At 39.0% G+C, this 23187-nt stretch overlaps 2 protein-coding genes across 4 annotated transcripts in view; one reads left to right on the top strand and one right to left on the bottom strand.

Moving 5' to 3' along the window:
- hhip (hedgehog interacting protein) overlaps nt 1-23187 on the bottom strand; it is a 106535-nt gene that overhangs the window by 4528 nt on the left and 78820 nt on the right. Inside the window, exons 6-13 of one of the 3 annotated variants that reach the window (XM_062980911.1) lie at nt 22494-22667; nt 21955-22098; nt 18581-18702; nt 15822-15945; nt 13404-13534; nt 12520-12601; nt 3350-3498; nt 1568-1696 (exon numbers count right to left, since the gene is read on the bottom strand). In XM_062980911.1, coding sequence (XP_062836981.1) covers nt 1568-1696; nt 3350-3498; nt 12520-12601; nt 13404-13534; nt 15822-15945; nt 18581-18702; nt 21955-22098; nt 22494-22667 — 1055 coding nt within the window. Of the gene's footprint in view, nt 1-96; nt 1697-3349; nt 3499-12519; nt 12602-13403; nt 13535-15821; nt 15946-18580; nt 18703-21954; nt 22099-22493; nt 22668-23187 lie in introns of those variants that run through there. The other 2 variants (XM_062980912.1, XM_062980913.1) reach the window with 2 other exon arrangements.
- Nucleotides 1-23187, top strand: part of anapc10 (anaphase promoting complex subunit 10) — a 116919-nt gene that overhangs the window by 86523 nt on the left and 7209 nt on the right. The window lies entirely within an intron of this gene.

Below are 23187 nucleotides of genomic sequence, written 5' to 3'. Positions count from 1 at the left end.
CACAGACCAGGTCACAAATATTGCAGAAATAAACATTTTAAATTCTGAAGATGCAGCTATAGTCCAAATATTAATTCATACTTTAACAATTCTGAATACAGCATGTACATCAAATTTATTGATACATTTACAAAAAAGGAAAACAGTATTCTGTTAACTCTCCAAGAAACATTTACATTTTAAACCATATTTGGCAATATTCATAATTTTTATGATTTGTACAAGTATTCTCTTATAAAGTCAATGCTTTAACTAAAATAAGTTTCCATCCAGTGACGTTCCATTCAGTGTGAATTCTGTAATAGATTCTAATAGCATACAAATGGGCCAGTCCTGACATAGTGGAAAGAACTCTTATCAACATTTACAGTGACTGGTTGGCTGGTTGGTTGATGCTGCTTCTCCATCGATTATGAACAAAGGTTGACACAAAGAGACATGCCTATATTAGGTACAGAACACATTAAAGAGTGTGTGTGCACTTTCACTCCTCATTATTCCAATTAAGTTGTAGAAAAATGTAACTTTCATTTTTTACAGGATATGGCAAAGCTGTTCATCTAGGTATGTCTATATTATAAAAAATAAAATAATATAAATAGGTAACACAAACCCAGTGCCCATTGTTAAATAAGATATTCACTAAAAAGTAGACCTTCCAAAATGACTGGTTTTAAAATAAGCAGATATAATTTAATTATTAAGAGCTTGACACAGTGTAGAAAATAAACTACAACAGCCAGGTTTTTGCTTTTATGCTAGGTAAAGTAGTTAAGTGCATAACATTCTGTTACATTGATAGAGGCATAGATTACAATCTTACAATGAATTGAGGTCTAAATAAAAATACATGTAGGAGTTCTGAAATATTGTCTCACAATGGGATGATGTACTCACATGGCCATATTTTCCACATCATAATTGCCATTTTCCTACAACAGTTTGGTCATTGCAGCTTCCAGTGAGTGGCAGGTCTTACTACAATAGCCCTTTTATACTGGTCATAGGATGGCCGTCTATACAAGTGGAGAAATGGCAGTGTGTTTATTGTATGTGAGCTGAATATCCATTGGGTACATGAACCTACTTGCCATTTGTTGCACCTTAACAGGGCTTAAAACAAAGTTTTAATATTGTCCAGCAGTTTCAAAACTCCTTTCATGATTGTTGCAGTTAAATAATTTTAGACATAAAATTGGTGGGTTATTGAAAAATTCATTGGGATATCACCAAAAAATTATTTGCAGCTAACAGTGGAGTTTCTGTGTAAACTACTTCACATGAAGAAATATAATTTTACTGTTCCACTAGTTATGCAACCAGATGTTTGTGCGTGAATCGTACACTTCTGCTTTTCTAAAAACGCAAAAGACAGATCTACAAGTTCAGTGGAATCACTGGAGTTGTAAAGCAGGATAACAGTCTTTTTAAAAAAAAAGGAAAAAGGAAAGATTCAAAAATAAATGCCCATTGAAAATGTAGTATCCAAACAGTCTCAGAAACTATACAATATAGCTGGTTAGATCCAGCAGATAGGATGTCATGTCTATGATCTGATCAAGAATACCTGCCCTTGTCACTCTTCGGATGTTTCTATCCACTTGTTCACACTGAACACCAAGATAGCCTTTTTTACACAAGCACTTGTTTGGTCGTATGCAGACACCTCCATGTCGACAGGCTGGATCACATTTTGCTGTTACAAAAAACAAACAACAACAAAAAACTAATTTAAATGCTCTTAGGGATTAGAAAATGAGTCACTTTTAGAAAACAGATGGACTGGATTGGATTATTCTTGTGGTCTGTTCCAACTCTATGATCATGGTGGTACAATATTTTTTTCAAAGCAACCATTTCAGGATTTTTAGGAAAGATTTTGTTTGTATGTGTCTACACTGAAATCATGGCAATCTCTTCATAAGGTGTTTTTAGGCAAGGGATACTCAGAGGTGGTCTTGCCAGCTCCTTCATCTAAAATGTATCCTACAATCAGAGCCAGCCCTAGGTATTTTTCAAGTGTAGGTGAACAGAATTTTGGCGCCCCCCAAAAAAAAACAATCACTGAAAAATAAAAGCACTGGAAAAACGAAAATGTTGGATAATAAGCAGGGATTAAGGAAAAGCCTATTAAACATCAAATTACATTAAGATTTTACAAATTAAGCACCAAAACATCATGTTTTACAACAAATCAACAGAAAAAGCAGTCTCGATTGCGCCCCCGTATGTTTGGTGCCCAAAGTGACCGCTTAATTTGCCTCATTGTTGGACCGTCTCTGCCTACAACACCTGATATTTGTTAGCAGTTTCCTATCCAAGTACTAATCTGCTTAGCTTCAAAGACCAGATGGGATCTGGTGCCTTTAGGGATGGATTATTTACTTTAAAATTGGATTAAAAATAATACAAATATGTTGTAGTTTGAAAAATGTAATTCAATATAGCTTTCATCCACTGAATAGATTTCATCCTCCATATGCTTTACAATTTTCCTCTGGTTTCTTGAGCTTTCCAATCCCTGTAATCAGTTCTTAAAAAATATTTTAAAATAGTAAGTATATGTATAAAGACATTCTAAAAGTACATTTTATTTTGTTCATAGAAGGACCATGATTTACTGGAAAGAACATTATGAAGTGCCCCAGAGATTCCAGAGTAGGAATCTAGGGCCTTGGAGCAAATTGTCTCTACTTTGTATGGGTATTTTTGAACTCGCAGAAAGTCCCTTCAGGCTTTCTAGGCATTCATACTGTAGGAGGGAGATGTTTTTCCAGGGCTACCACAAGATTTAGTGATTTTCTAGCCACATCCCCTTTTCTTTGTATCAACTGTATCATTTCTCAACTTATCTCGATCTTCTGGCAACCAGAATTAGGAGTAGCAACCTTAGCATGCCCATACTTACTAATTGCTAGTTGGCATGTTATTCCAAAGACAGCAGATATATTGCGTTTATGGTGATTTCTGGTTTCTTTTATTTTTCCACACCCTCCCTTCCTGTATCATCCAAAACCTATAGCCATTTTGCTTTCCTCCCTTTTTCTCCTCCATTAGCGCTTATGTTTTGCAGAGTGTTTTTCCACAGTATTATAAAAAACCTTTTCTCTAATACCATGTCATATGCATTCTTTCTTTTATTCTCAAGAAGTTGCATCTGAATTTGTAAATAAAGCTATTTATATATATTTTACAAAGAACGTAAGCATTTTTCTCTCTGTGAGGTTTAACTTCCTAATTTCTCCTCCTACATTTTTATGTATCCACTATTTATTTTCTAGAAGCTCCAATATATTTAAAATATATTCCCAGAATGGTGTTCACAAATTACAGTGAAATGAGTACTAACCAGTTCTGCAGAACTCCCCTTCCCAGCCTTGATTACAGCAGCATTTTCCAGTGGGAGTGCAGTGCCCATTTCGACAATGCCTTGAGCATTCAGATGTCAATATCTGTGCAGGAAGAGCTGTTCTTTTGCATTCTTCTGGGACTAAAGGTCTGCAGAAAATTAAACAGACAACCTACTTATTTCAAAGTCAGAGTCAAAGAGAAACTATTTACACATTGGCTGAAATAACATTTTTCTTCCAAAAAACCCTGAAGGCTTTTTTTTGTTGAAAAAATCAAGTGTGGAAAATGTATTTTACAGAAATGTCAGCATTTTGATGAAGAGGGAATCCGTTGTTTTAAGAACAGAGTAGGATTCAGCACCCAGTAGCAGTATTTTTAAGGAAGACCCAAGCAACAACTTCATCAGCATACTTCATCAAAGTAGAGTTTTAAAAAGGATTTCCTTCAACATGTCAATTCCCCCATAAATGCCAACTTATACTCTTTGTTTTTTTTGTCATAATGGATGATGTCATATGAAAGTGAAAAGCACCATTGTGTTTTTATAAATATTACTGTGCACTAAAATATTAGGGGACTCCTGGGAAGCAGCTATCTAGCATCAAATCCTCCCACTTTAGTTACGGCCCTACCAAAGTTAGGAAAGTCACTTTTAAGAGGAATAACATAGACAGGTTGACTTACTTGATCTTCCGGGGAGGCTCTTCTCGCGCTCCCACCACCGTCTCAAGTGCGGCTGGTGGGGACGAGGGAACGAGCCTTCTCGGCAGTGGCCCCCCGGCTCTGGAATGCATTGCCAAAAGAGATCAGGCAATCCCCTACATTATCCAATTTCCGTAAGGAACTGAAGACCTGGTGGTGTCGGCAGGTTTTTGAGTAATTATATTGGACTACCGCCGACTTCTGAGCCTGAATATATTGCATAAGATTTCCCTTTATGGTTCCCGTCCCCTTGATCTGGTCATGTAAGTGTGATTTATTGTTATAATTGTATTATTTTACTTTGTTTAATAATGTGTATTATGTTGTTATGTAATGTTTGTGTTGCTTTTATGACTGTAAACCGCCCTGAGTCCCATCCGGGAGATAGGGCGGTATATAAATAAAGTTTTATTATTATTTATTACTGGTTATCACCAAATCAGGGGTTACCCAAGAAAGCGATTAACTGGGACCTAGTGAAAGACTATCTAAAACAGATAAAATTAGACCTCATCAGCTGAAGTTAACCAATTCCAAGATTAGAAGAAGACAAAGGGATTGTTATATTACTACAGTAAGATACTGACTATGAATTAACTCAAAGATCAGTAAAAGCAAGATGGAAGTCAACACATTTTCCCTCTTTTTTTCTAATTTTTGGAAACCTTATATATAATTTATTATTATTTTTCTTTTCTCTTTCTCTCTTCCCCTTATTCTCTATCTTTTCCCACTTTTCTATAAAAATTATTGTTCTCCCACTTGCGTTGTATAACAAACTTTACTAATTATCTTTATAAAACCCTAATAAAAATATATTTTAAAGAAGAATAACATAGTGACATGCCTTCCAGAATGGAGTAGCTGGCCTGGAACCCAGCGTGGCATTCTACCACTGCTTCAGCATCTCATGTTAGGAGAAAGACAGGATATATAAAAAATAAAATACTAAATAATAATTAAAAATAATATATGGTTTCAGCATTCTATCCAAGGCCCTGCTCTTGGTCCCGCCTCTTTCGCAGTTGCGACTGGTGGGGATGAGGGAAAAAGCCTTCTTGGTGGTGGCCCCTCGGCTATGGAGCTCCCTCCCCAGCAATATTAGATTGGCCTCCTCCCTCCTGGTTTTCAGAAAAATGTCAAAACTTGGCCGTGGAATCAGGCATTTGGGGATTAGCTTAGGTAAGGTAAAGGTTTTCCTTGACATTAAGTCTAGTCGTATCGGACTCTGGGGGTTGGTGCTCATCTTCATTTCTAAGCCGAAGAGCCGGCATTGTCCGTAGACACCTCCAAGGTCATGTGGCCAGCATGACTGCATAGAGCGCCGTTACCTTCCCGCCGGAGCGGTACCTATTGATCTACTCACATTTGCATGTTTTCGAACTGCTAGGTTGGCAGAAGCTGGGACTAACAGCAAGAGCTCACCTTGCTCTCCAGATTCGAACCGCAGACCCCTCCAAGGTCATGTGGCCAGCATGACTGCATGGAGTGCCGTTACCTGCCCGCTGGTACCTATTGATCTACTCAGATTTGCATGTTTTCGAACTGCTAGGTTGGCAGAAGCTGGAGCTAACAGCAGGAGCTCACCCCATTTCCCGGATTCAAAGTACTGACTTTTTGGTCAGCAAGTTCAGCAGCTCAGCGGTTTAACCCGCTGCGCCATTGGGGGCTCCGGGAATAGCATTACCACACTGCAATATACATCCATGGAACTGATAAAAATGAAGCAGCTTGGACGATGATTGTGGGATTGGTGCTAAGTTTTAACAGTTTTTAATTGTATTTATATGTTTATTTCGATTTTAAAGTTTAATTGTGCTATGTATTTCTATGCTTTATGTTTCAATGTGGTGTTGCCAAAACTGGAAGCTGCTTTGAGTTCCCCCTGGAGTGAGATAAAGCGGGGTAGAAATATAGTAAATAAATATTTCTTCTGCCTAGAAGTAACTTTTGAAAGACTGACAAAAATGCACAGACACAAACACAAAGACTCACTTTTCAAGCAACAATAGTTACAATTATACAACCATATAAGCAGCAAGATTAACACATAAAGTCATCTTTGTTCAGCTGGGTTTTGGTGGTAGAGGAAGGAACAGAGATGAAATACAATGTTTTTGCCTTCAAAGTATACTATCAGGAACGTTTTCTGTTTTTTTCCCCTCCTTGGACCAAATTACTAACTATACATATAACATATGATGATAAGTGGCTACTTTTCTTGGGATAAATACAGCAACATTTCAGGTATGATTTTTTCAATGCATCTGCTTCAGTCCTGGGAGGCTGGCCAAGTGCTCATTACTTGATTTACAACAGGGGAGTGATGTAGGGAGGAAGAAAAAGAATCTCCCTTGCTTTCAGATTTTTAAACTCAGCAGCGTATCAAATTTATTCTTATATGGTATACTTGCTCATGACCTCTAGTCTTTAAGAAATTCTGTCATATTTGAAAACTAGTCCCCAGCGGAGCCTGTATCAGTGTTAATAGCTGTGAGGTCAATGCAACCGCTAAACAGTTTGTATTACTGTCAGGGTGGTCATGAAAACAACACCTGCTGTATGCGGCCTTGGCAGCTGGGTCAACAGGCACTGTGGGAATTTATCAATTTAGGGGGCCACTTGCATAGCAGTTTGACGGATGAATCAGGAAAGAACGAGCTTACAGGGCTAAGCTGCTCAATTATGTATTTCATTCTTTATGGCAGCAGAGAAGGCAGCCCTCTTTGCGTGTACCAGAAAACAGGGAAAACATAAATGGGATAGGTATTTTCCCTCCCTTATAAAGTGAAGTATGCAGCGAGGTCCTTAATAGCTAAGGTTGGGAGGAGCAGGGGTTAGTATTGTGTTCGGATTGAGATATGTGAGCCTTAAAAAAAAAAAAAAAGGATTAAATGGCAACCCTCCACAACTATTGCTATAAAGTTAAACTTCTTGGCTTTGAGGATTCAAAGATTTTTAATGTGGGGAACCTCACTGCATATGGATAAGCAAATGATCTAATCAGATATTGCTTTTAAAATGTGAGCCATATTGAAGCATTCATTCTGTCTCAGGGGACTAGGCACAGTTTTCATTCAACTGGGTTCATTTTTTTTTCTGTGTCAGGAGCGACTTGAGAAACTGAAAGCTGCTTCTGGTGTGAGAGAATTTGCTGTCTGCAAGGACGTTGCCCAGAAGATGCCCGGATGTTTTGGTGTTTTTTACCATGCTTGTGGGAGGCTTTTCTTATGTCCCCGCATGAGCTGGGGCTGATAGAGGGAGCTCATCCGCACTCTCCCCGGGTTGGATTCAAACTGGCAACCTTCAGGTCAGCAACCCAACCTTCAAGTCATCAATCCTGCCATCACAACAGTTTAACCCACTCACCAAAGGGAGCTCCATAAACTGGGTTCATGTGCCCCAGTCCCTGGTTCTTTCTTATATAGCTTCATAGTGTTATTTAAAGACAACCAAGCACATGAAGATGATTTTGGCAAGGATGTCCCACAGAGCACATCTCAATGAATAATAGCATTTGAATGAAGCTGAAATGTGTCATAAGGAACCAGTGCCTCAAGAAAGTTTTCTGTTGCATCACATCATCATGATGTAATGTCATTCAATATTAATACATGTCCTGAGTCAGCTCTCTGTCAGTCTACACCTTTTAGCTTTGATTGTTTGCAAATCTCATCAATGATTGTGGCATGACCATTGCCTATGCTGGCTGGGAATGCTGGGAATATAGTCTTAACACATCATAAAGGCCCCCTGTTTTGAGGAAGATACAGCTTTAAGGCATCATGTACAAGAAAAAGGGCTGGAACGATGCCTTAAGAGTGCTATTTACATTGTATATCTGTCTCTCCTGGCGCTCCCTTCCCCAAATGAAAATCCCCCAAAAGCTAAATTATTGGGTTGCTGAGTTTTCCGGGCTGTATGGCCATGTTCCAGAAGCATTCTCTCCTGACGTTTCACCCACATCTATGGCAGGCATCCTCAGAGGTTGAGAGGACCTCTGAGGATGCCTGCCATTGATGTGGCATATGGAATATGGCCATACAGCCAAGAAACTCACAGCAACCAAGTGATTCTGGCCATAAAAGCCTTCGACAACACAAGCTGAATTATATTGTGATAACTCATTTGAATGGGAGAGGAGAAACACATTCTTAGTAAAGGTAAAGGTTTTCCCCTGACATTAAGTCCAGTCGTGTCCAACTCTGGAGGTTGGTGCTCATCTCCATTTCTAAGCTGAAAAGCCAGAGTTGTTCGTAGATGCCTCCAAAGTCATGTGGCCAGCATGGCTGCATGGAGTGCTGTTACCTTCCCACCTGAGTGGAACCTATTGATCTACTCACATTTGCATGTTTTCGAACTTCTAGATTGGCAGAAACTGGGGCTAATAGTGGGAGCTCACCCCGCTCCCCAAATTTGAACCTGTGACCTTTAGGTCGGCAAGTTCAGCAGCTCAGCAGTTTAACCCACTGCCACCGGGGATGCCATTCATATTTCAAGACCATTTTTCTTTGAATTTAATTGTATACACACAGACTTCCCTTTGCAGGGTTTCCCGATGACACTGATTTTCTGGACTGCTCACAGTCTGGCTTCAGGCCTGGGTACAGCACCGAGACGGCTTTGGTTGCCTTGGTGGATGACCTCCACAGGGAACTGGACAGGGGGAGTGTGACCCTGCTGGTTCTCTTGGACATCTCAGCGGCGTTTGATACCATCGACCATGGTATCCTTCTGGGGAGGCTCCCTGGGATGGGGCTCGGTGGCACGGTTTTGCAGTGGCTCCAGTCCTTCCTGGAGGGCTGCTCCCAGATTGTGAAGCTGGGGGACACCTGCTCGGACCCCTGGCCATTGACCTGTGGGGTCCCGCAGGGGTCTATCTTATCCCCCATGCTATTTAGCATCTACATGAAACCATTGGGAGAGGTCATCCGGAGTTTTGGAGGGTGTTGCCATCTCTACGCAGATGACATGAAAATCCACTACTTGTTTCCATCTGATTCCAAGGAAGCCCCTCGGATGCTGAACCAGTGCCTGGCCGCTGTGGCGGACTGGATGAGGAGGAACAAGCTGAGAATCAATCCCGACAAGACAGAGGCCCTCCTGGTCAGTCGTTCGTCGGATCGGGGTATTGGGTGGCAACCTCTGCTGGATGGGGTTGCACTCCCCCTGAAATCACAGGTCCGCAGTTTGGGGGTCCTCCTGGACTCAGCGTTGACACTTGAGGCACAGGTGTCGGCGGTGGCCGGGAGGGCCTTTGCACAACTCAAACTTCTGCGCCAAATGCAACCATACCTCGTGAAGTCTGACTTGATCATGGTGGTCCATGCCTTAGTTACCTCTAGACTGGACTACTGTAATGCGCTCTATGTGGGGCTTCCCTTGAAGACGGCCCGGAAATTACAATTGGTCCAACGCTCGGCTGCCAGATTAATAACCGGGGCAAGCTACAGGGAGAGATCCACTCCCTTGTTTAAGGAGCTCCACTGGCTGCCGTTCATCTTCCGGTCCCAATTCAAGGTGCAGACCATCACCTATAAAGCCCTAAACGGTTTGGGACCCACCTACCTTTGTGACCGTATCTCCTACCATAAACCTACCCGATCTCTGCGATCATCTGGGGAGGACCTCTTATCACCACTGCCTATATCCCAGACCCACCTTGTGGGTACAAGGGAGAGGGCCTTTTCTGCTGTGGCCCCCCGATTATGGAATTCACTGCCCATTGAGATCAGGCAAGCTCCCACTCTGTTAGCTTTTAAAAAAGACTTAAAAACATGGCTCTTCTGCTGTGCTTTTGGTGAGTAATTACTGCTATATATTTCTTTGTTACTCCCTTCCAACATCTATTCCCTAGACTGCTCCACCTTCATATCTCCCTGTCCCCTGTGGTGTACTCCTTTGTCTCTCTCACTCTGAGTTTTTATCTCTGCGTTCATGCGGCCTGCCCTTGTTTTTATTGGTTCTTTGATTTCTTGATGTAATGTATATTATTATTTATTGTATTGTTTTAATTGTGTTATGATATGTTGTTTTTATATTTTATTATATTGTACTGCTCTGGGCATGGCCCCATGTTAGCCGCCCCGAGTCCCCGTTGGGGAGATGGTGGCGGGGTATAAATAAAGTTTTATTATTATTATTATCATATAAACATAATTGTCCAGCATGTATGAATCACTTGAAAGTCCTGTCACTACTGCGTGCACACAAGTAATGAAAGACTCTGAACAAATTAGTATACAGGACATTCCCAAGTTATGAACAAAATAGATTCTGTAGGTTTTGTCTTAAGTTGAATTTTTATGTAAGTCAGAACAGGTATATTTTTAAAGTGTAACTTCACACACACACACACACACACATGCTAGCTTTGGATAGCACAGATAAGGGTTAACACCTCTGTGGTATTTGTTTTGTTGTCTGTGCCCCTGTTCAGAACATTTCACTTTCTGTCCCTGTTATAATTAGATTTTCAAAAATTTGGCTTGCTGTGGAAACCAGGATTGGCATGAAAGCTTCAGCGGAAACACCTTTTCCCCATGACAACTCTTTCAGAAGTGAATTTCCCCTCTGAGGGGTTGATTTCCCTCACTTCCTGTTGTCTCAGCCCCATTCTTAACTATGAGTCATTTGTAAGTAGGATGTTTGTAACTCAGGGGCTGCCTGTACCGATATCACTGATACATTTCCAAATGTACAGTAGTTTCCTCTATTGTACATTTGGTGTTGTAGCATAAATAGCCATATGGTGCAGATCACTTTTTAAATGTAAGATAATTCAGCTGAATCACTTGAAAGTTGTATTCAGTTTGAACTGTTTAATGCTGCACACATGTAAAAACCTTGTCAAATCCTGATAACTATTCCATTTTATCAGTTAATTTCAAATTTAATCCAGAGTTCTTGCTGTCATTAACACAGTACATTTTCCCCTCTTGTCTTATTCGAGTCAGATATATTATCCTCCGCCACACAATAAATAGCTAACCAGGGACTCTGCATTGGGAGGTCTGGCCTTTCAGGTATGTCACTTTGAGACCACCCTAATCGCCGAGGCAACAAGAGCACAAAGCCAAGGTCAAACAGAGCAACCCCCTTGTAATTAGATACTAATAGTGGATTAAAGGTGTAAAATTCACCTAAATCCACACACCAATAGACTAAACAATTCAAATGAAGTCAGCAATATTTGTTTTGTAAAAATACTTTCCACTAGAAATCGTAAATAAAACAAATATAATACGCATGATTGACTGCGGTAACATCTGCTTCCTAGTTACTAAAACTGCAGTTCTGTGGCAAATCCATGGGTAAGCATTCGAACTTTCCTATAACATAACTGTATTGTTAACTCATTTGGAATTCTGAAATACATAGGCCCTCCTCTATTAAAAATGAGTCCTTTGTACTTTTGTTAATTGTTGTACATATCAACAGTTAAATATCCAGAATATACCTTCTATTCTACCTGATAGTTCTCCATAGTATCTCTTCCCTTCTCAATAAAGAGGATGTTTGATTGATGTGTTCTTTGTACTTAGATTGTTAAAACCAGTTTTTATTAAGGCTCAATAATAGCATGTAAACTATAGTCATGAAATACAAAACAGCCAAGTACAACATACTGAACATGCTTATGATTTATATTCCATCCCTATTTAATTATTATTTATTTCATTTCCTCTTGGTTATAGGATTGGCAATAAACTTTCTACCTTAACCTATCTTTTTCAGTATATGAATACACCCTTAGAGAATTCCCAATAAAATCTTAGTGGATTGCTGGACTGGTTGCATTCGAACTTCTGATTATGTAATAATTATTGTGGACCCATTGCACAAAAATACATCTTTTTCACCTCTCAGAAATTTCAAATTGTTTTTTTTTTGGGGGGGGGGGGGTTGTTGTGTGTCTTTTGGGCTGTGTGGCCATGTTCCAGAAGTATTTTCTCCTGACGTTTCGCCCACATCTATGGCAGGCATCCTCAAATTGTTTTTTTGTTTTTTCTGCCCATTGTACTTAACTCATGGGTTTGCAGACAGATTAGAATGAATGTCAATTCCTTGTCTTGGAAGTATAATACTAGTCCTCTTTCTTTGAACTCCTTCTGAATCATAAAGTAGGATAATTAAACCACTGTATGAATCTTCACATATTTTTTGTGTTTGTTTATGAATTTATAACATCTAAGTTCATGATTTTATCCATGTGCTCAATATCTATATTTTATCCACACAAATGTAGAATGTGATTATTTGATAGGGAAATTGAAACCAGATTTACATCCCAATGCACTGATTCTAATATTTACTTAGAAGCAGGTTCGATTGATTACAATAACATCTGTTTTTAAGCAAGCTGCCAAAGACCAGAACTTAGATTATCCTCTCTGTTGATGTATCTGGAAACCAAAATGATATCCATCAAATACTTCATCTTATTTTTAATAAATCATTTCTTACCTTTTTGGGTCAACAATTTTGTAGAGTTTTCCGCTGTGCGATTGTGTCATGCTTTTAGTACTAGCTAAGATATAAACCTCACCTGTTAAGCAAACAAGTATGATAAATTAATAATGGCGTTTACTAAAGTACTCAACAGCTGGTATATCAAAGTGAACTGTATGATTTTTGCAATGAAAAAAGTCACAACAATGAATTAATCCACAAATATTTCTGATATAACCAACTAGGAAATTAATAACTATACGATTTGCACAGTCGAGATTGATGAATTTGCTTACATGGGCTGAATCCACATGAGTATCCAACAAACATGAGGGCTGCAACCCAGCTCCAGTGCATGTGTCATACCCTAATTTGATCCTATTGATGTCACACTCCCCTCTCCCTTTAAAATATGAAGTCATTCTGTTTAGGCCATGACATTTAAAGTTTCTTCACTCATTTAGGTGAGCGGGAGAGAGGAAGGGGATAGGATGGGAGAGTGTGTGGGGTGTGGGGTGGGGAAAAGACTGGGCGGCAAATGGGTCTCTGGGGAGGAGGGCAGGAGCAGGATAAGTGGAGGGGAATCCAGATCTAACAAGGCCACCATTGTAGGATCTGCCACCACAGCTCCTTTCCTCTGCCCTTGCAGCAGGTCTTGACAGCAGGCATTGATGGGTTTGGTTGAGGCTACTGGGCAAGGGCAGTGGGAAGGGGTTGTGACAGCTGCTCCTATAGCAGCAGCTCTCTCGCCCCCTTCCCTCCAGTCTGTCCTCTCTGTCTGTCCCAAAATCCATGCAACACCAGCTGTTCCTCCTCCCAGTTTCCCATCCCATCCACTTCTCTGCTCCTACCCAAGTATTCCAGTATAGAGATATACTTAAGAAGCTGTTATCTCTTACCTAATTCATCTTCACCAAATCCCAAAATATGTCCTGAAAAGGAACCTCTGCATGAACCACTGTTGCCCAGACATAGTGGTTTCTCTTGCCACTGTTTGGTCATGGGACTCTGCTGCAGTGTTAAAAAATTTCTGTAAACACATAAGATAAATAGTTAGACAGTACACACAGTCCTTTTTAGAATGATAAATTAATTACAAGAGAGATATCTAAACTTGAGCCCTTTACACTATACACTATACACCAGGAGATGGTGCAAGTCAGTGACATTCAGAAACACATACTAATACATTTTATATACAAAGATAATTTAGAATGCTTCTTTTGAAATTTCATTTCTGTTAACTCCAAATTTGTTTGCCCTAACCCTTCAACCTTTGCTAGATGTCCACAATTTCATTCATCAGATTACCAGTGGTGTGTGGTTTCTGTCCCTCAGTTTTAAATAACTACATTCAAAAGTGTTTAGGTTTTAAAAGGTCACCAGCAGCACTTTACATTGGGACTAAGGACAAATATGCAAGCAATGCAATTGGTACAATATAGGCATTATATGTTCCCTGTATTTGGCCCCCATTATAGACTGAATTCTATATGAGCTGATATTTTTGAACCTTTTTAAAAAGCAGGCTCCCATACAGAGCACATTATAATAGTCTAATCTGGATCAGAACATGGAAAAGCATTGTTTTGGTTGGAATACAATTACTACTAGGAACCCCAGTGTGTTAAAGCACTGAGCTGCTGAACTTGCAGACCGAAAGGTCCCAGGTTCAAATACCAGAAGCGGAATGAGTGCCGGCTGTGAGTCCCAGCTCCTGTCAACCTAGCAGTTCGAAAACATGCAAATGTGAATAGATCAATAGGTACTGCTCTGGCGAGAAGGTAACGGCGCTCTATGCAGTCATGACCTGGAGATGTCTATGGACAACGCTGGCTCTTCGGCTTAGAAATGGAGATGAGCACCAACCCTCAGAGTCGGTCACGACTGAACTTAATGTCAGGGGAAACCTTTACCTACAATTACTACTAGTGCTGCTGTCACAGAGGGACTCTAAATCAAAAAAGTAAGTTTTTCAAACTCTGGTCTGCTTGTGACCAGAACATGGGTAATAAAGGCACATAGGGTTGCAGTCGGTGAATCAACTTAAGTTGGTAAAAGGTAGAACCAGACACCAAGGCCACTTGTGCAACCACATTGTGTACTGAAGCTGGGGAAAACCATTAACGAGCAGACTAGTTTTTCATCATCCAAACCAGTGGCTAATCCATACTCTCCAAAAGAAAACTGGACAAATGTGGCCAAGCAACATCCATATGTGGTCAAGTTAGAAAAAATGTTAAAAGAATAAAACAGAAAAGCTAGGAAAAGCTGCAGCACCTGAATCTACAGGAAGAGTAAAGATATCACCCTTTCCTCTCTCCCTCAAATGAGATGAGTGCAATCCACTTTGAAATACATTCAAATCAATTGAGGCCAAAGGGGAAAGCGAGAGGAATGGAGAGGAACTGGGACATTTTAGAAGCAGCTGAAAAACAGAATGACTAATTGTGATTTTCCTTGCCAAATTGGGACAGTTAGAAGATATGCTTCATCTAGATTTGGATTTAGAGGATATCTTCATCTAGATCAACAGATTTCCCAGCCAACAGTATCTCTCTCTTTTGAGATTATCCTAATTTATCCCATCTCCGAACTGCCTCCACAAACTGGCTCTGGATTACCACTGTCTCTGGCCACTTCATCAGCCTGCCGGCGGCAGAAGGAAACGGTGGTCCACTTCGCTTCAAGGAGTGGGGAATCTGGTACCCCATGCCTCACATCACCTGCCTTGTCAGGACGGCAATCATACGTGGGAAGTGTGGAGTGTGTGTGGAGTGCACGGCTTTCCCCATAGATTGGGCAACATGGGAAGTTTGGTGGCAGCATGGGAAGCTAGGTTGGTGGCAGCATGCCAGTCCCTCCCCTCTGCACCCGTGGAGCAGGAACGACGTCATTTGATGGGAGCCAGCCGGATCAGTGGGTGACCAGGGCTAAATTGGCATTTGCCGCCAAATCTAGCTCTGTATAATGAGGTTGTGGGACTATAGGGAAAAGAAAAGTAGCACTGTATGTCATCTATGTGCTGGTGCCACATTTGCCCAGCCATTTTGATTCCGTCTTTTAACGATTTCATATGGATTTTGAAAAATGTGGGTTACCCAATGGTCATGCACTGAAAATGGAGACTTTCAACACCCCTTTCTGATTCTGATCTTCCAGAAACCAAGAGAGCTAAAATAACACTATACTTCTAGGACACATCCTAGCAAAGTGATCTAGAAGGATATTGTGGTCAATATGTACAATGTAGACAGTCCCAAGTTGATTATAACATGTTTTCTTCACTTTAAAAAATATTAATTTCAGAAATTTACCCATTGCGATCTCCAAATATGTAACTTCCATATAGTCTTTCAGACTGGCAGCCTCGGTATACGAATCCACCAACCAGTGGCCCACTACTGAATGGCTTGAATTCCAAAAGTGAAGGCTCACTCTCTAAGAAGGAACTACCACAGTATTAGACCGCATGAAATTTCATTTGTCAAAGACTTTATTTGATGAAGAAAAGAGGTTTTAAAATAATGTCTATTAAATAGCAACAGTTTTGGAAGGTACTATGCTGAATTTAGGTTACAATAATATTGCAGTTTCTTTACTCAACAATTTTTCAGTGTTGGATCCTTATTCATACAGTATGTAAATTCCATCATTTTTAGTAAGACCTACTACAAGATTAGTACTTAAAGGGACTCAGACAATCTCAAATTGCTATTACGGTAATTCTGCTTATCTTTATTGTCATATAAGCTTGTTATCAACAAATAAAACGATCTAATGTCAGATTAAATGTTAAAGAGACTTAGCATTGTGTTGTTGAAAGCTTTCATGACCTTAGCATTCTTCACCATTAAAAGAAAACAGCCACGGTGATCTTATTCAATTTTATTATCCTATAATATAATGCAATGTACATGGAATTCTTTTAATTACAGTTCATGTTATTTTAAGTGAGTGTACTTCTGGAAGTCCTCAGGCCTATGTCTCAAGGAAAATGAAAAATGGATGTGGAAGCCAGAATGCAAATGCATGTTTCCAAAGAAGAATCATGAATAGGAAGAATCTGGAAGCAGTTTTGGAATCCACAGGGCTTTGGGTAACAAGGCATTTATTTTGATTTTCATACTTTGTGAAGGTTACAGTTTGAAAGAATACACATATGTTTCCAAAAGTACAAGCAAGCCTCCAAAATAGATGTTTTTCTATCCCCTATAGACATGGCTGGAGAAATAAGGTGCAGGAAAGGCTTTGGAGATACTCGAAGATGAAAGCTTAATATAAATTTATCTGCCGTGTTGACATCCCTTCTATTATGAGATACACTGGCTATTTTATAGGACTATCTAGTCTGGATCAAGAGTACATCTACACTGTAGAATTAATGCAGTTCAGCACTATTTTAACTGTCATGGCTCAATACTATGGAATCCTATGAGGTACCAGCATTTTTTGGCACATAAAACTAAAACTCTTGTAATAGTACAGTTCCCATGATTCCATAGTATTGAGCCATGGTAGTTAAAATTACGGTCAATTTGCTCTAATTCTACAGTGTAGATGAACCCCTGGTTGGGGCTTTGGTATCTGTAAGATATACATGGCAAGAAGTGCTTTGGATGAAGTACCTAAAACTTTTATAATAAAATCAGAACATATTTCAAGATCAATAAAGTAAAAACAAAGCTCAAATGTTTTTTTCCCAAAAAGGAAATTGCCATTCTTCCACAGAAGCATTTCAGAAGAGGTATGATAACCTGAAAAGACTGAAATAGAACTAATAACAACATTAAATTCTATTTCTTAGTGTATAAATAAAGGCAATTGTCTCCCATCCTACTACAAATATTAATAAACTGAGCCATAGTAGAACCGTGTTGCCAATGATAACCGTTTATGAATAATCTCTATGCTTATTTTATTTACAGTTAAACACTAATTTAATTTTCACAGTCTATTTTTTGTGTCCAATTGTCATTTGACTTTGCAATTATTTTACTCTTCCCTTCATTGAATTTTAGTGTATTACTGTTTATGTCACAAAAACATTGTTAATTTTTATGGTGCCACAATACTTTCTCTTGTTTTCCCCAAATGCATAATTTTAAATTATTGGGAAGTTTATTTTCCTGAACTCTATAGACCACTGCACTAATTTTAGTTTTTGGAAAATGAATTTAAGCTCTTGGGAAGACTGTAGTTTGTAACTTTATGAATGTATTGTTTTGTAACCAAATCTTATTCTTTTTTAAAGCAACTAGCCACATTATTTTAATTGTGTTTTTTCCTTGGATGGTAATAATTTTATGTCACAATATTGCTTCATTTGATTGATGTGACATTCAGTCAAAATTCCATTATAACTGTGGCTTAAGAAATCCTTTCTCAAACCATATTCAGTATTGCATTTATAAAGTATAGCCACAAATATGTGCATTGTTTGTGAAATCTAGCACAGAGTTAAACATACTCAAAATTCATTTATTTCCAATACAATTAACTGCACATAATTCTTGCATCACACTATGATCAATCTTAAATTATTTCAAAAACTTCTATCTGTTAATATAGGATTGGCATCCTTAAAAGTGAAAGAGGCTCTCAAGGTTGATAAGACTTGATAGCTTGCACAAAAATATATCAGAACGGCCCAGCTGGAAGCAATTGTATACAAATAGTTTTCACCACATACATTTGGCAACTAAATCATTAATCAACCCTGTTATCTATGCTAAATTGCTTTGAGTATTATTACTCTGTAATATTGAGGTCTGTAATACCCTATGGCTCTCAAAAATACCCTCCCAGGACTATACCCTAAATATCTCCTGATTTATTGATTAATTTGACAGGATAGCATATTTTAAAAATCTGTTAATTATTTTCAGTTCATTTCTCAAAATTATATGTCTTTTATTTTGATGATACATAATTATCATATTTTTGAGTCTTCTCTTTAGTCTCTTTCATATGTGGCATGTATATCATAGCTATGGAATGTTCTACACAGTCTCTGTGTTGTGTACATTTCCTAAAGACTATCTGTACAATACTTTGTATGTTATATAGAACTTACCATAATCTTTCCCTTTAATTATCTGAAGTATTCTTGCAGAAGATCTGTTCTTCCCATTAGAGTCTGAACAAAGTATTGTTAAATTGATGTTGACATCAGTTGGGTGGCGATCCACAGCACACCTGTGCCGAAACATGGTAATAGAAGCAAAATTATATAGATCAGCTTTAGTTACTTTGGTTTATGCATCAAAATAGCCACAACACCTTTTTTAAACCTTTGATCCCCAATATTTAGGTGCAGGACATTACTAAAGCATCCTAGATTAAACAGAGACACACCAATGATGGAATCCTGTTGGCGACATAAGTGAGGGTTATTCATGCATAGGACTCTTCTTGGATGAGAGCCAGCGGCCTATTATTTAAACTTATATGGCCTATCCAAAACAATTCAGTCTACTACTGTTGCTACTACTACTGGGTAGAGGAGGAAGAAAAAGGAGGTGGAAATGCAAAAGAAGAAGAAGTGGTTGGTCTCAGCTTCAAAAGAAAGGGAAATTAGGATATACTTCATCAGAGAAGTGGAGGTAGGAAATGTCATAAGAATTGCCATAGCCAGGCAAGTACATGGTTGTTGGCTGGATAGTCACCCATTCTAATGCCAGTAGTCTGATCTAAGTTCCATTAATCAGTCCCAACTAGACTAGAGTGATTGTTGAATGATGGTTTTATCATTTAACAATGATGAAAGCAGTGTTCAACAGATAACAACCCAAACAATGTTTTTGGGTTCTTCTCTGCCTATTACTATGCTCTGGTACGTAAGGATTTGAGGATAAATTCTTCTCACATTTAATCACCATGCAATGACTGCCAGAGATTTCACCTAGCTAACTTCTTCATGGGGCAAGTCCTTCTCCCTGAAGCTACATCTCTTGTAAAACAGTATTCTACTGCATATGTAAATAGGTTTCTTCTTATTTTCATTGATGTCCAAGGTATGAATCCTATTGTTAGTCCTAATTAGAAGAGACCTGGGGACCATCTACACAGCACATAAAACCCGAGTTAAAAAGGGGGGTGGTTACATGACACTAGTCGTAAATCCACGCTGATTTGCTGCAACAGATGAAAAACACAGGGTAAAAAGGCCCACTTTTATTGCAATTCTGGCTGGAAAATGTGCATATTTGCATGGCTGTAAATCCTTGCACTTGCAAAACACACGTGATTTCCTTCCCTCCCCCTGTGGAGACCTCTCCAGTGCACTTGCACTTTTAAAAAGCCCCAAAAAGCTTATTTAAAGGAAGCACTATTGGAGAGCAATTAAAACTCTCTGAAACTATTTTAAATTTTATAATATTAAACAGAGCTTGAATAAACAATTGGGGAAGGGAGAAATCTGACAGAAGTTTTTTAAAAATTCATTCCGTTATTTGCTGAATCTCGTATGCGCACATGCGAATCTGCTTATGTTGTTTATATTAAGATATTCACATGTGCACATACACTGCCCTTTGCATAACAGAGTGATCTGAAAAGAAATCAACTACAGATTGTCCCCTGTCCACCCTCTATCTTGTTCCGATACAGAGGAAGCCTGTGAGGACAGCAGGGGAAGAAATCTGTGTGTGGACCTGCAGTGAGGTCTTGGGATTTTTTGTCTTCCATTTAAAATCTGCATTTTTGTGCCATCTAGAAGTGCCTTTACTGAAAAAAAGTCTTTACTTATCTCTTGACTCACCATTCACAAGTGATTCAATGGTCTACTCTAGTTGGGACTGAACAACAGGATTTAAATCCCTGTTTTAGCACTGCAATTTGTAACTGAAGAAAGGTATGAGTAAGCTGAATAATGTATAGAAAGCTATGAGCCATCTAATTTTTTAACATTTACTTTACAAATTCTTGAAGCAGAGTGCTATTTTCCCTTTTATACATGAAGCACATGGATTCATGCAGTTCCATATCTTGATGGTAACCAAGGATCTGGAACACCAAATTTTCAATCCAAGGACACTGGTATTGTTATTTATTTATTTATTTACATCATTTCTATCCCGCCTTTCTCAGAAGGGACTCAAGGCGGCTTAAAGACCTGGCAAAAATTCAATGCCAATAAAATAACAATCCAATCCAATAAACATAGAGCAATTAAAAACAATTTACATCAAGCATAAAACACATGAAACAGCATATAAAACTTAAAACATATGAAATGCATAAATCCATTCGGCCTTGTGCATAATCCTTAATCCAGACCGTGTTGTAGCCGTAAAAAACTTATTCATTAAATGCTTGGGCACATAACAAGGTCTTTAGTTTCTTTCTAAAACTCAGAAGGGATGGAGCCTGCCGGATGTCGCTGGGACGGGAGTTCCACAGACGAGGAGCCACCACTGAGAAGGCCCTGTCTCTCGTCCGCACCAGTCATGCTTGCGAGGCAGGTGGGACCAAGCGCAGGGCCTCCCCAGACAATCTTAAAGTTCAATGTGTTGTCGAAGGCTTTCATGGCCAGGATCACAGGGTTGTTGTATGTCTTTCGGGCTGTGTGGCCATGTTCCAGAAGCATTCTCTCCTGACGTTTCGCCCACATCTATGGCAGGCATCCATAGATGCCTGCCATAGATGTGGGCGAAACGTCAGGAGAGAATGCTTCTGGAACATGGCCACACAGCCCGAAAGACATACAACAATCTTAAAGTTCTATTAGGCTCATAGGAGCCTATTGTGTTATGTTCAGAGCAAGGAAATTCAACCATTGTTTCCAGGGGTGCTTTAAAAAGGGCACTTCATTTTAATTGATTAAATAATATTAACTTAAATAAATATAATGACATAAATAAATATTTAATTTGTATTGATAATTGATTACTGTTTAATGAAACTTTGCTTTTAACAGTTCTTAGGTTATGTTGTTTCTGGCTGAGAGAAAGTAAACAGATATACTAGTTCCCGAGTTATGTGCGTAACATGAGTTAGCTGCCTGGGTTGTAATTATTTCTTTGGTTTGGCATATATTGTTAAATATGCAAGGAGACGCTTTTTCCGGAGGTTTTTTCACTATGCCAGAAGTTACAGGCAAGAATTCGATGCTGAACATTGTTATAACAATGTTCTCCTTATCACTTTTTGTAAATCCCATTTACACTGCTATATAAAGCTGTTTGAAACTCCAAATGCAGTTCAGTGCAGTTGAACGAAGTTAAATTTCATTTTCAAACTGCATTATATTGCAGTATAGACAGGGCCTTAGGAACAGTCCATCTCTACACTGCTCCAAAACTATATAGTGTAGGGACAAACTGAGATCATCTTTGTTCCTTGGTGTCAACCATGTTAAAAATATATATCAACAAATTGCTCATGAAGATCAATGATCTACAGTATTGTTATTCTAATTATTAGGTTTCCTTCATTATACCCACTTACCTGCCTGGATTGTGGAGTCCATGGGCAAAAATTTCAGGGGGTTGATTGGTGCTGTTAAAATGTGGGTTGCTTCGTGGTATGGAATAAGGCACATGGCAGAAATCAGTGTCAACATCCAGGCGCAACACAGAACCTGTGAAATCACTGAAGAAGTTGAAGGACAACACCATTAATTTCAGGAAATGTTTAAAAATGTACAAAGCATAAGTACTAAAAAGTTTACTTTTATGCAGTACTACAAAGATTGCTACCCAGGCAAAATAGCACTAGAGAAAGTTTGCAATTTTGCAGAATATAACCATGATTTTGCAAATAAGAGACAAGAATATCACTGTAGCATGCACCTATCGTTTTCACTGGACATATTTGCTGCAAGATAATTGAACAGCAAGCTACATTTATTAAAAAATATTTTCAGATCTATGACTCTGGCCTGTGACATGGGGTAGGATGCAGAATTTGCCCACATGCTTAGTAATGAAAAATTATATGGTGCATATTTAGATTTTAAAAAACGTATCCACTTGTAATAATTGTACCTTAGACCGTCCATCTCCTCCATATCATCTATTGTGATCATCCCATCACCAAGGAATATGTATAAAAATCCATCAGGGCCAAATAGCAGTTGTCCTCCAAGATGTTTTCTATGTAACTCTGCAACTTCTAGAAAACCTCTTGCTGTTCTTGTATCAACTTGATGTGGATTTTTCCTGCACCATAGGGAAAAAAACAGAATAAACCCCAGTTATATATTGATGTTCAAATTATATTTTGCCTGCATCCTAGCAACATTTTACATACATATGGCATGTCAGGGATGAAAGGCTTTGGACAGGCTCCTTGCTACAAAATAAACTTTATCCAGGGTCCCCATAAACCTGGCAGTGTACCCCATAGTAGCTGCCAATAATTTAGACTGGTGTCTCATATTCTTTCAGTAACTTCCTCTGATTTCAGAAGCTTAGTGGGCATTGGTCTCCCTAATACCAGGATGGGAGACAATCAGGTAATATGGAGGGTAGGCCTAAGAAAGAATACCAGAAGCTGCATCCAATAGTAGATAAGATAGATAGATGATAGATGAATGAAGAGGCTATTAACTGGATGTTAAAGGATGTCTAAAAGCAGGTACTATAACCACCTCATTATACATTTGGTGGTGGCTCTCAGTGGTGTTGGGAAGCCACTGCCACATGCCCTGCTTTGCTGGGCTCCTCCGGCAGCTGTTCG

Source organism: Anolis carolinensis, chromosome 5 (genome assembly GCF_035594765.1).
Source record: "Anolis carolinensis isolate JA03-04 chromosome 5, rAnoCar3.1.pri, whole genome shotgun sequence".
NCBI classification, from domain to species: Eukaryota; Metazoa; Chordata; class Lepidosauria; order Squamata; family Dactyloidae; genus Anolis; species Anolis carolinensis.
The sequence above is the reverse complement of the archived record's forward strand: the minus strand, read 5'-3'. Positions and strand labels throughout refer to the sequence as shown.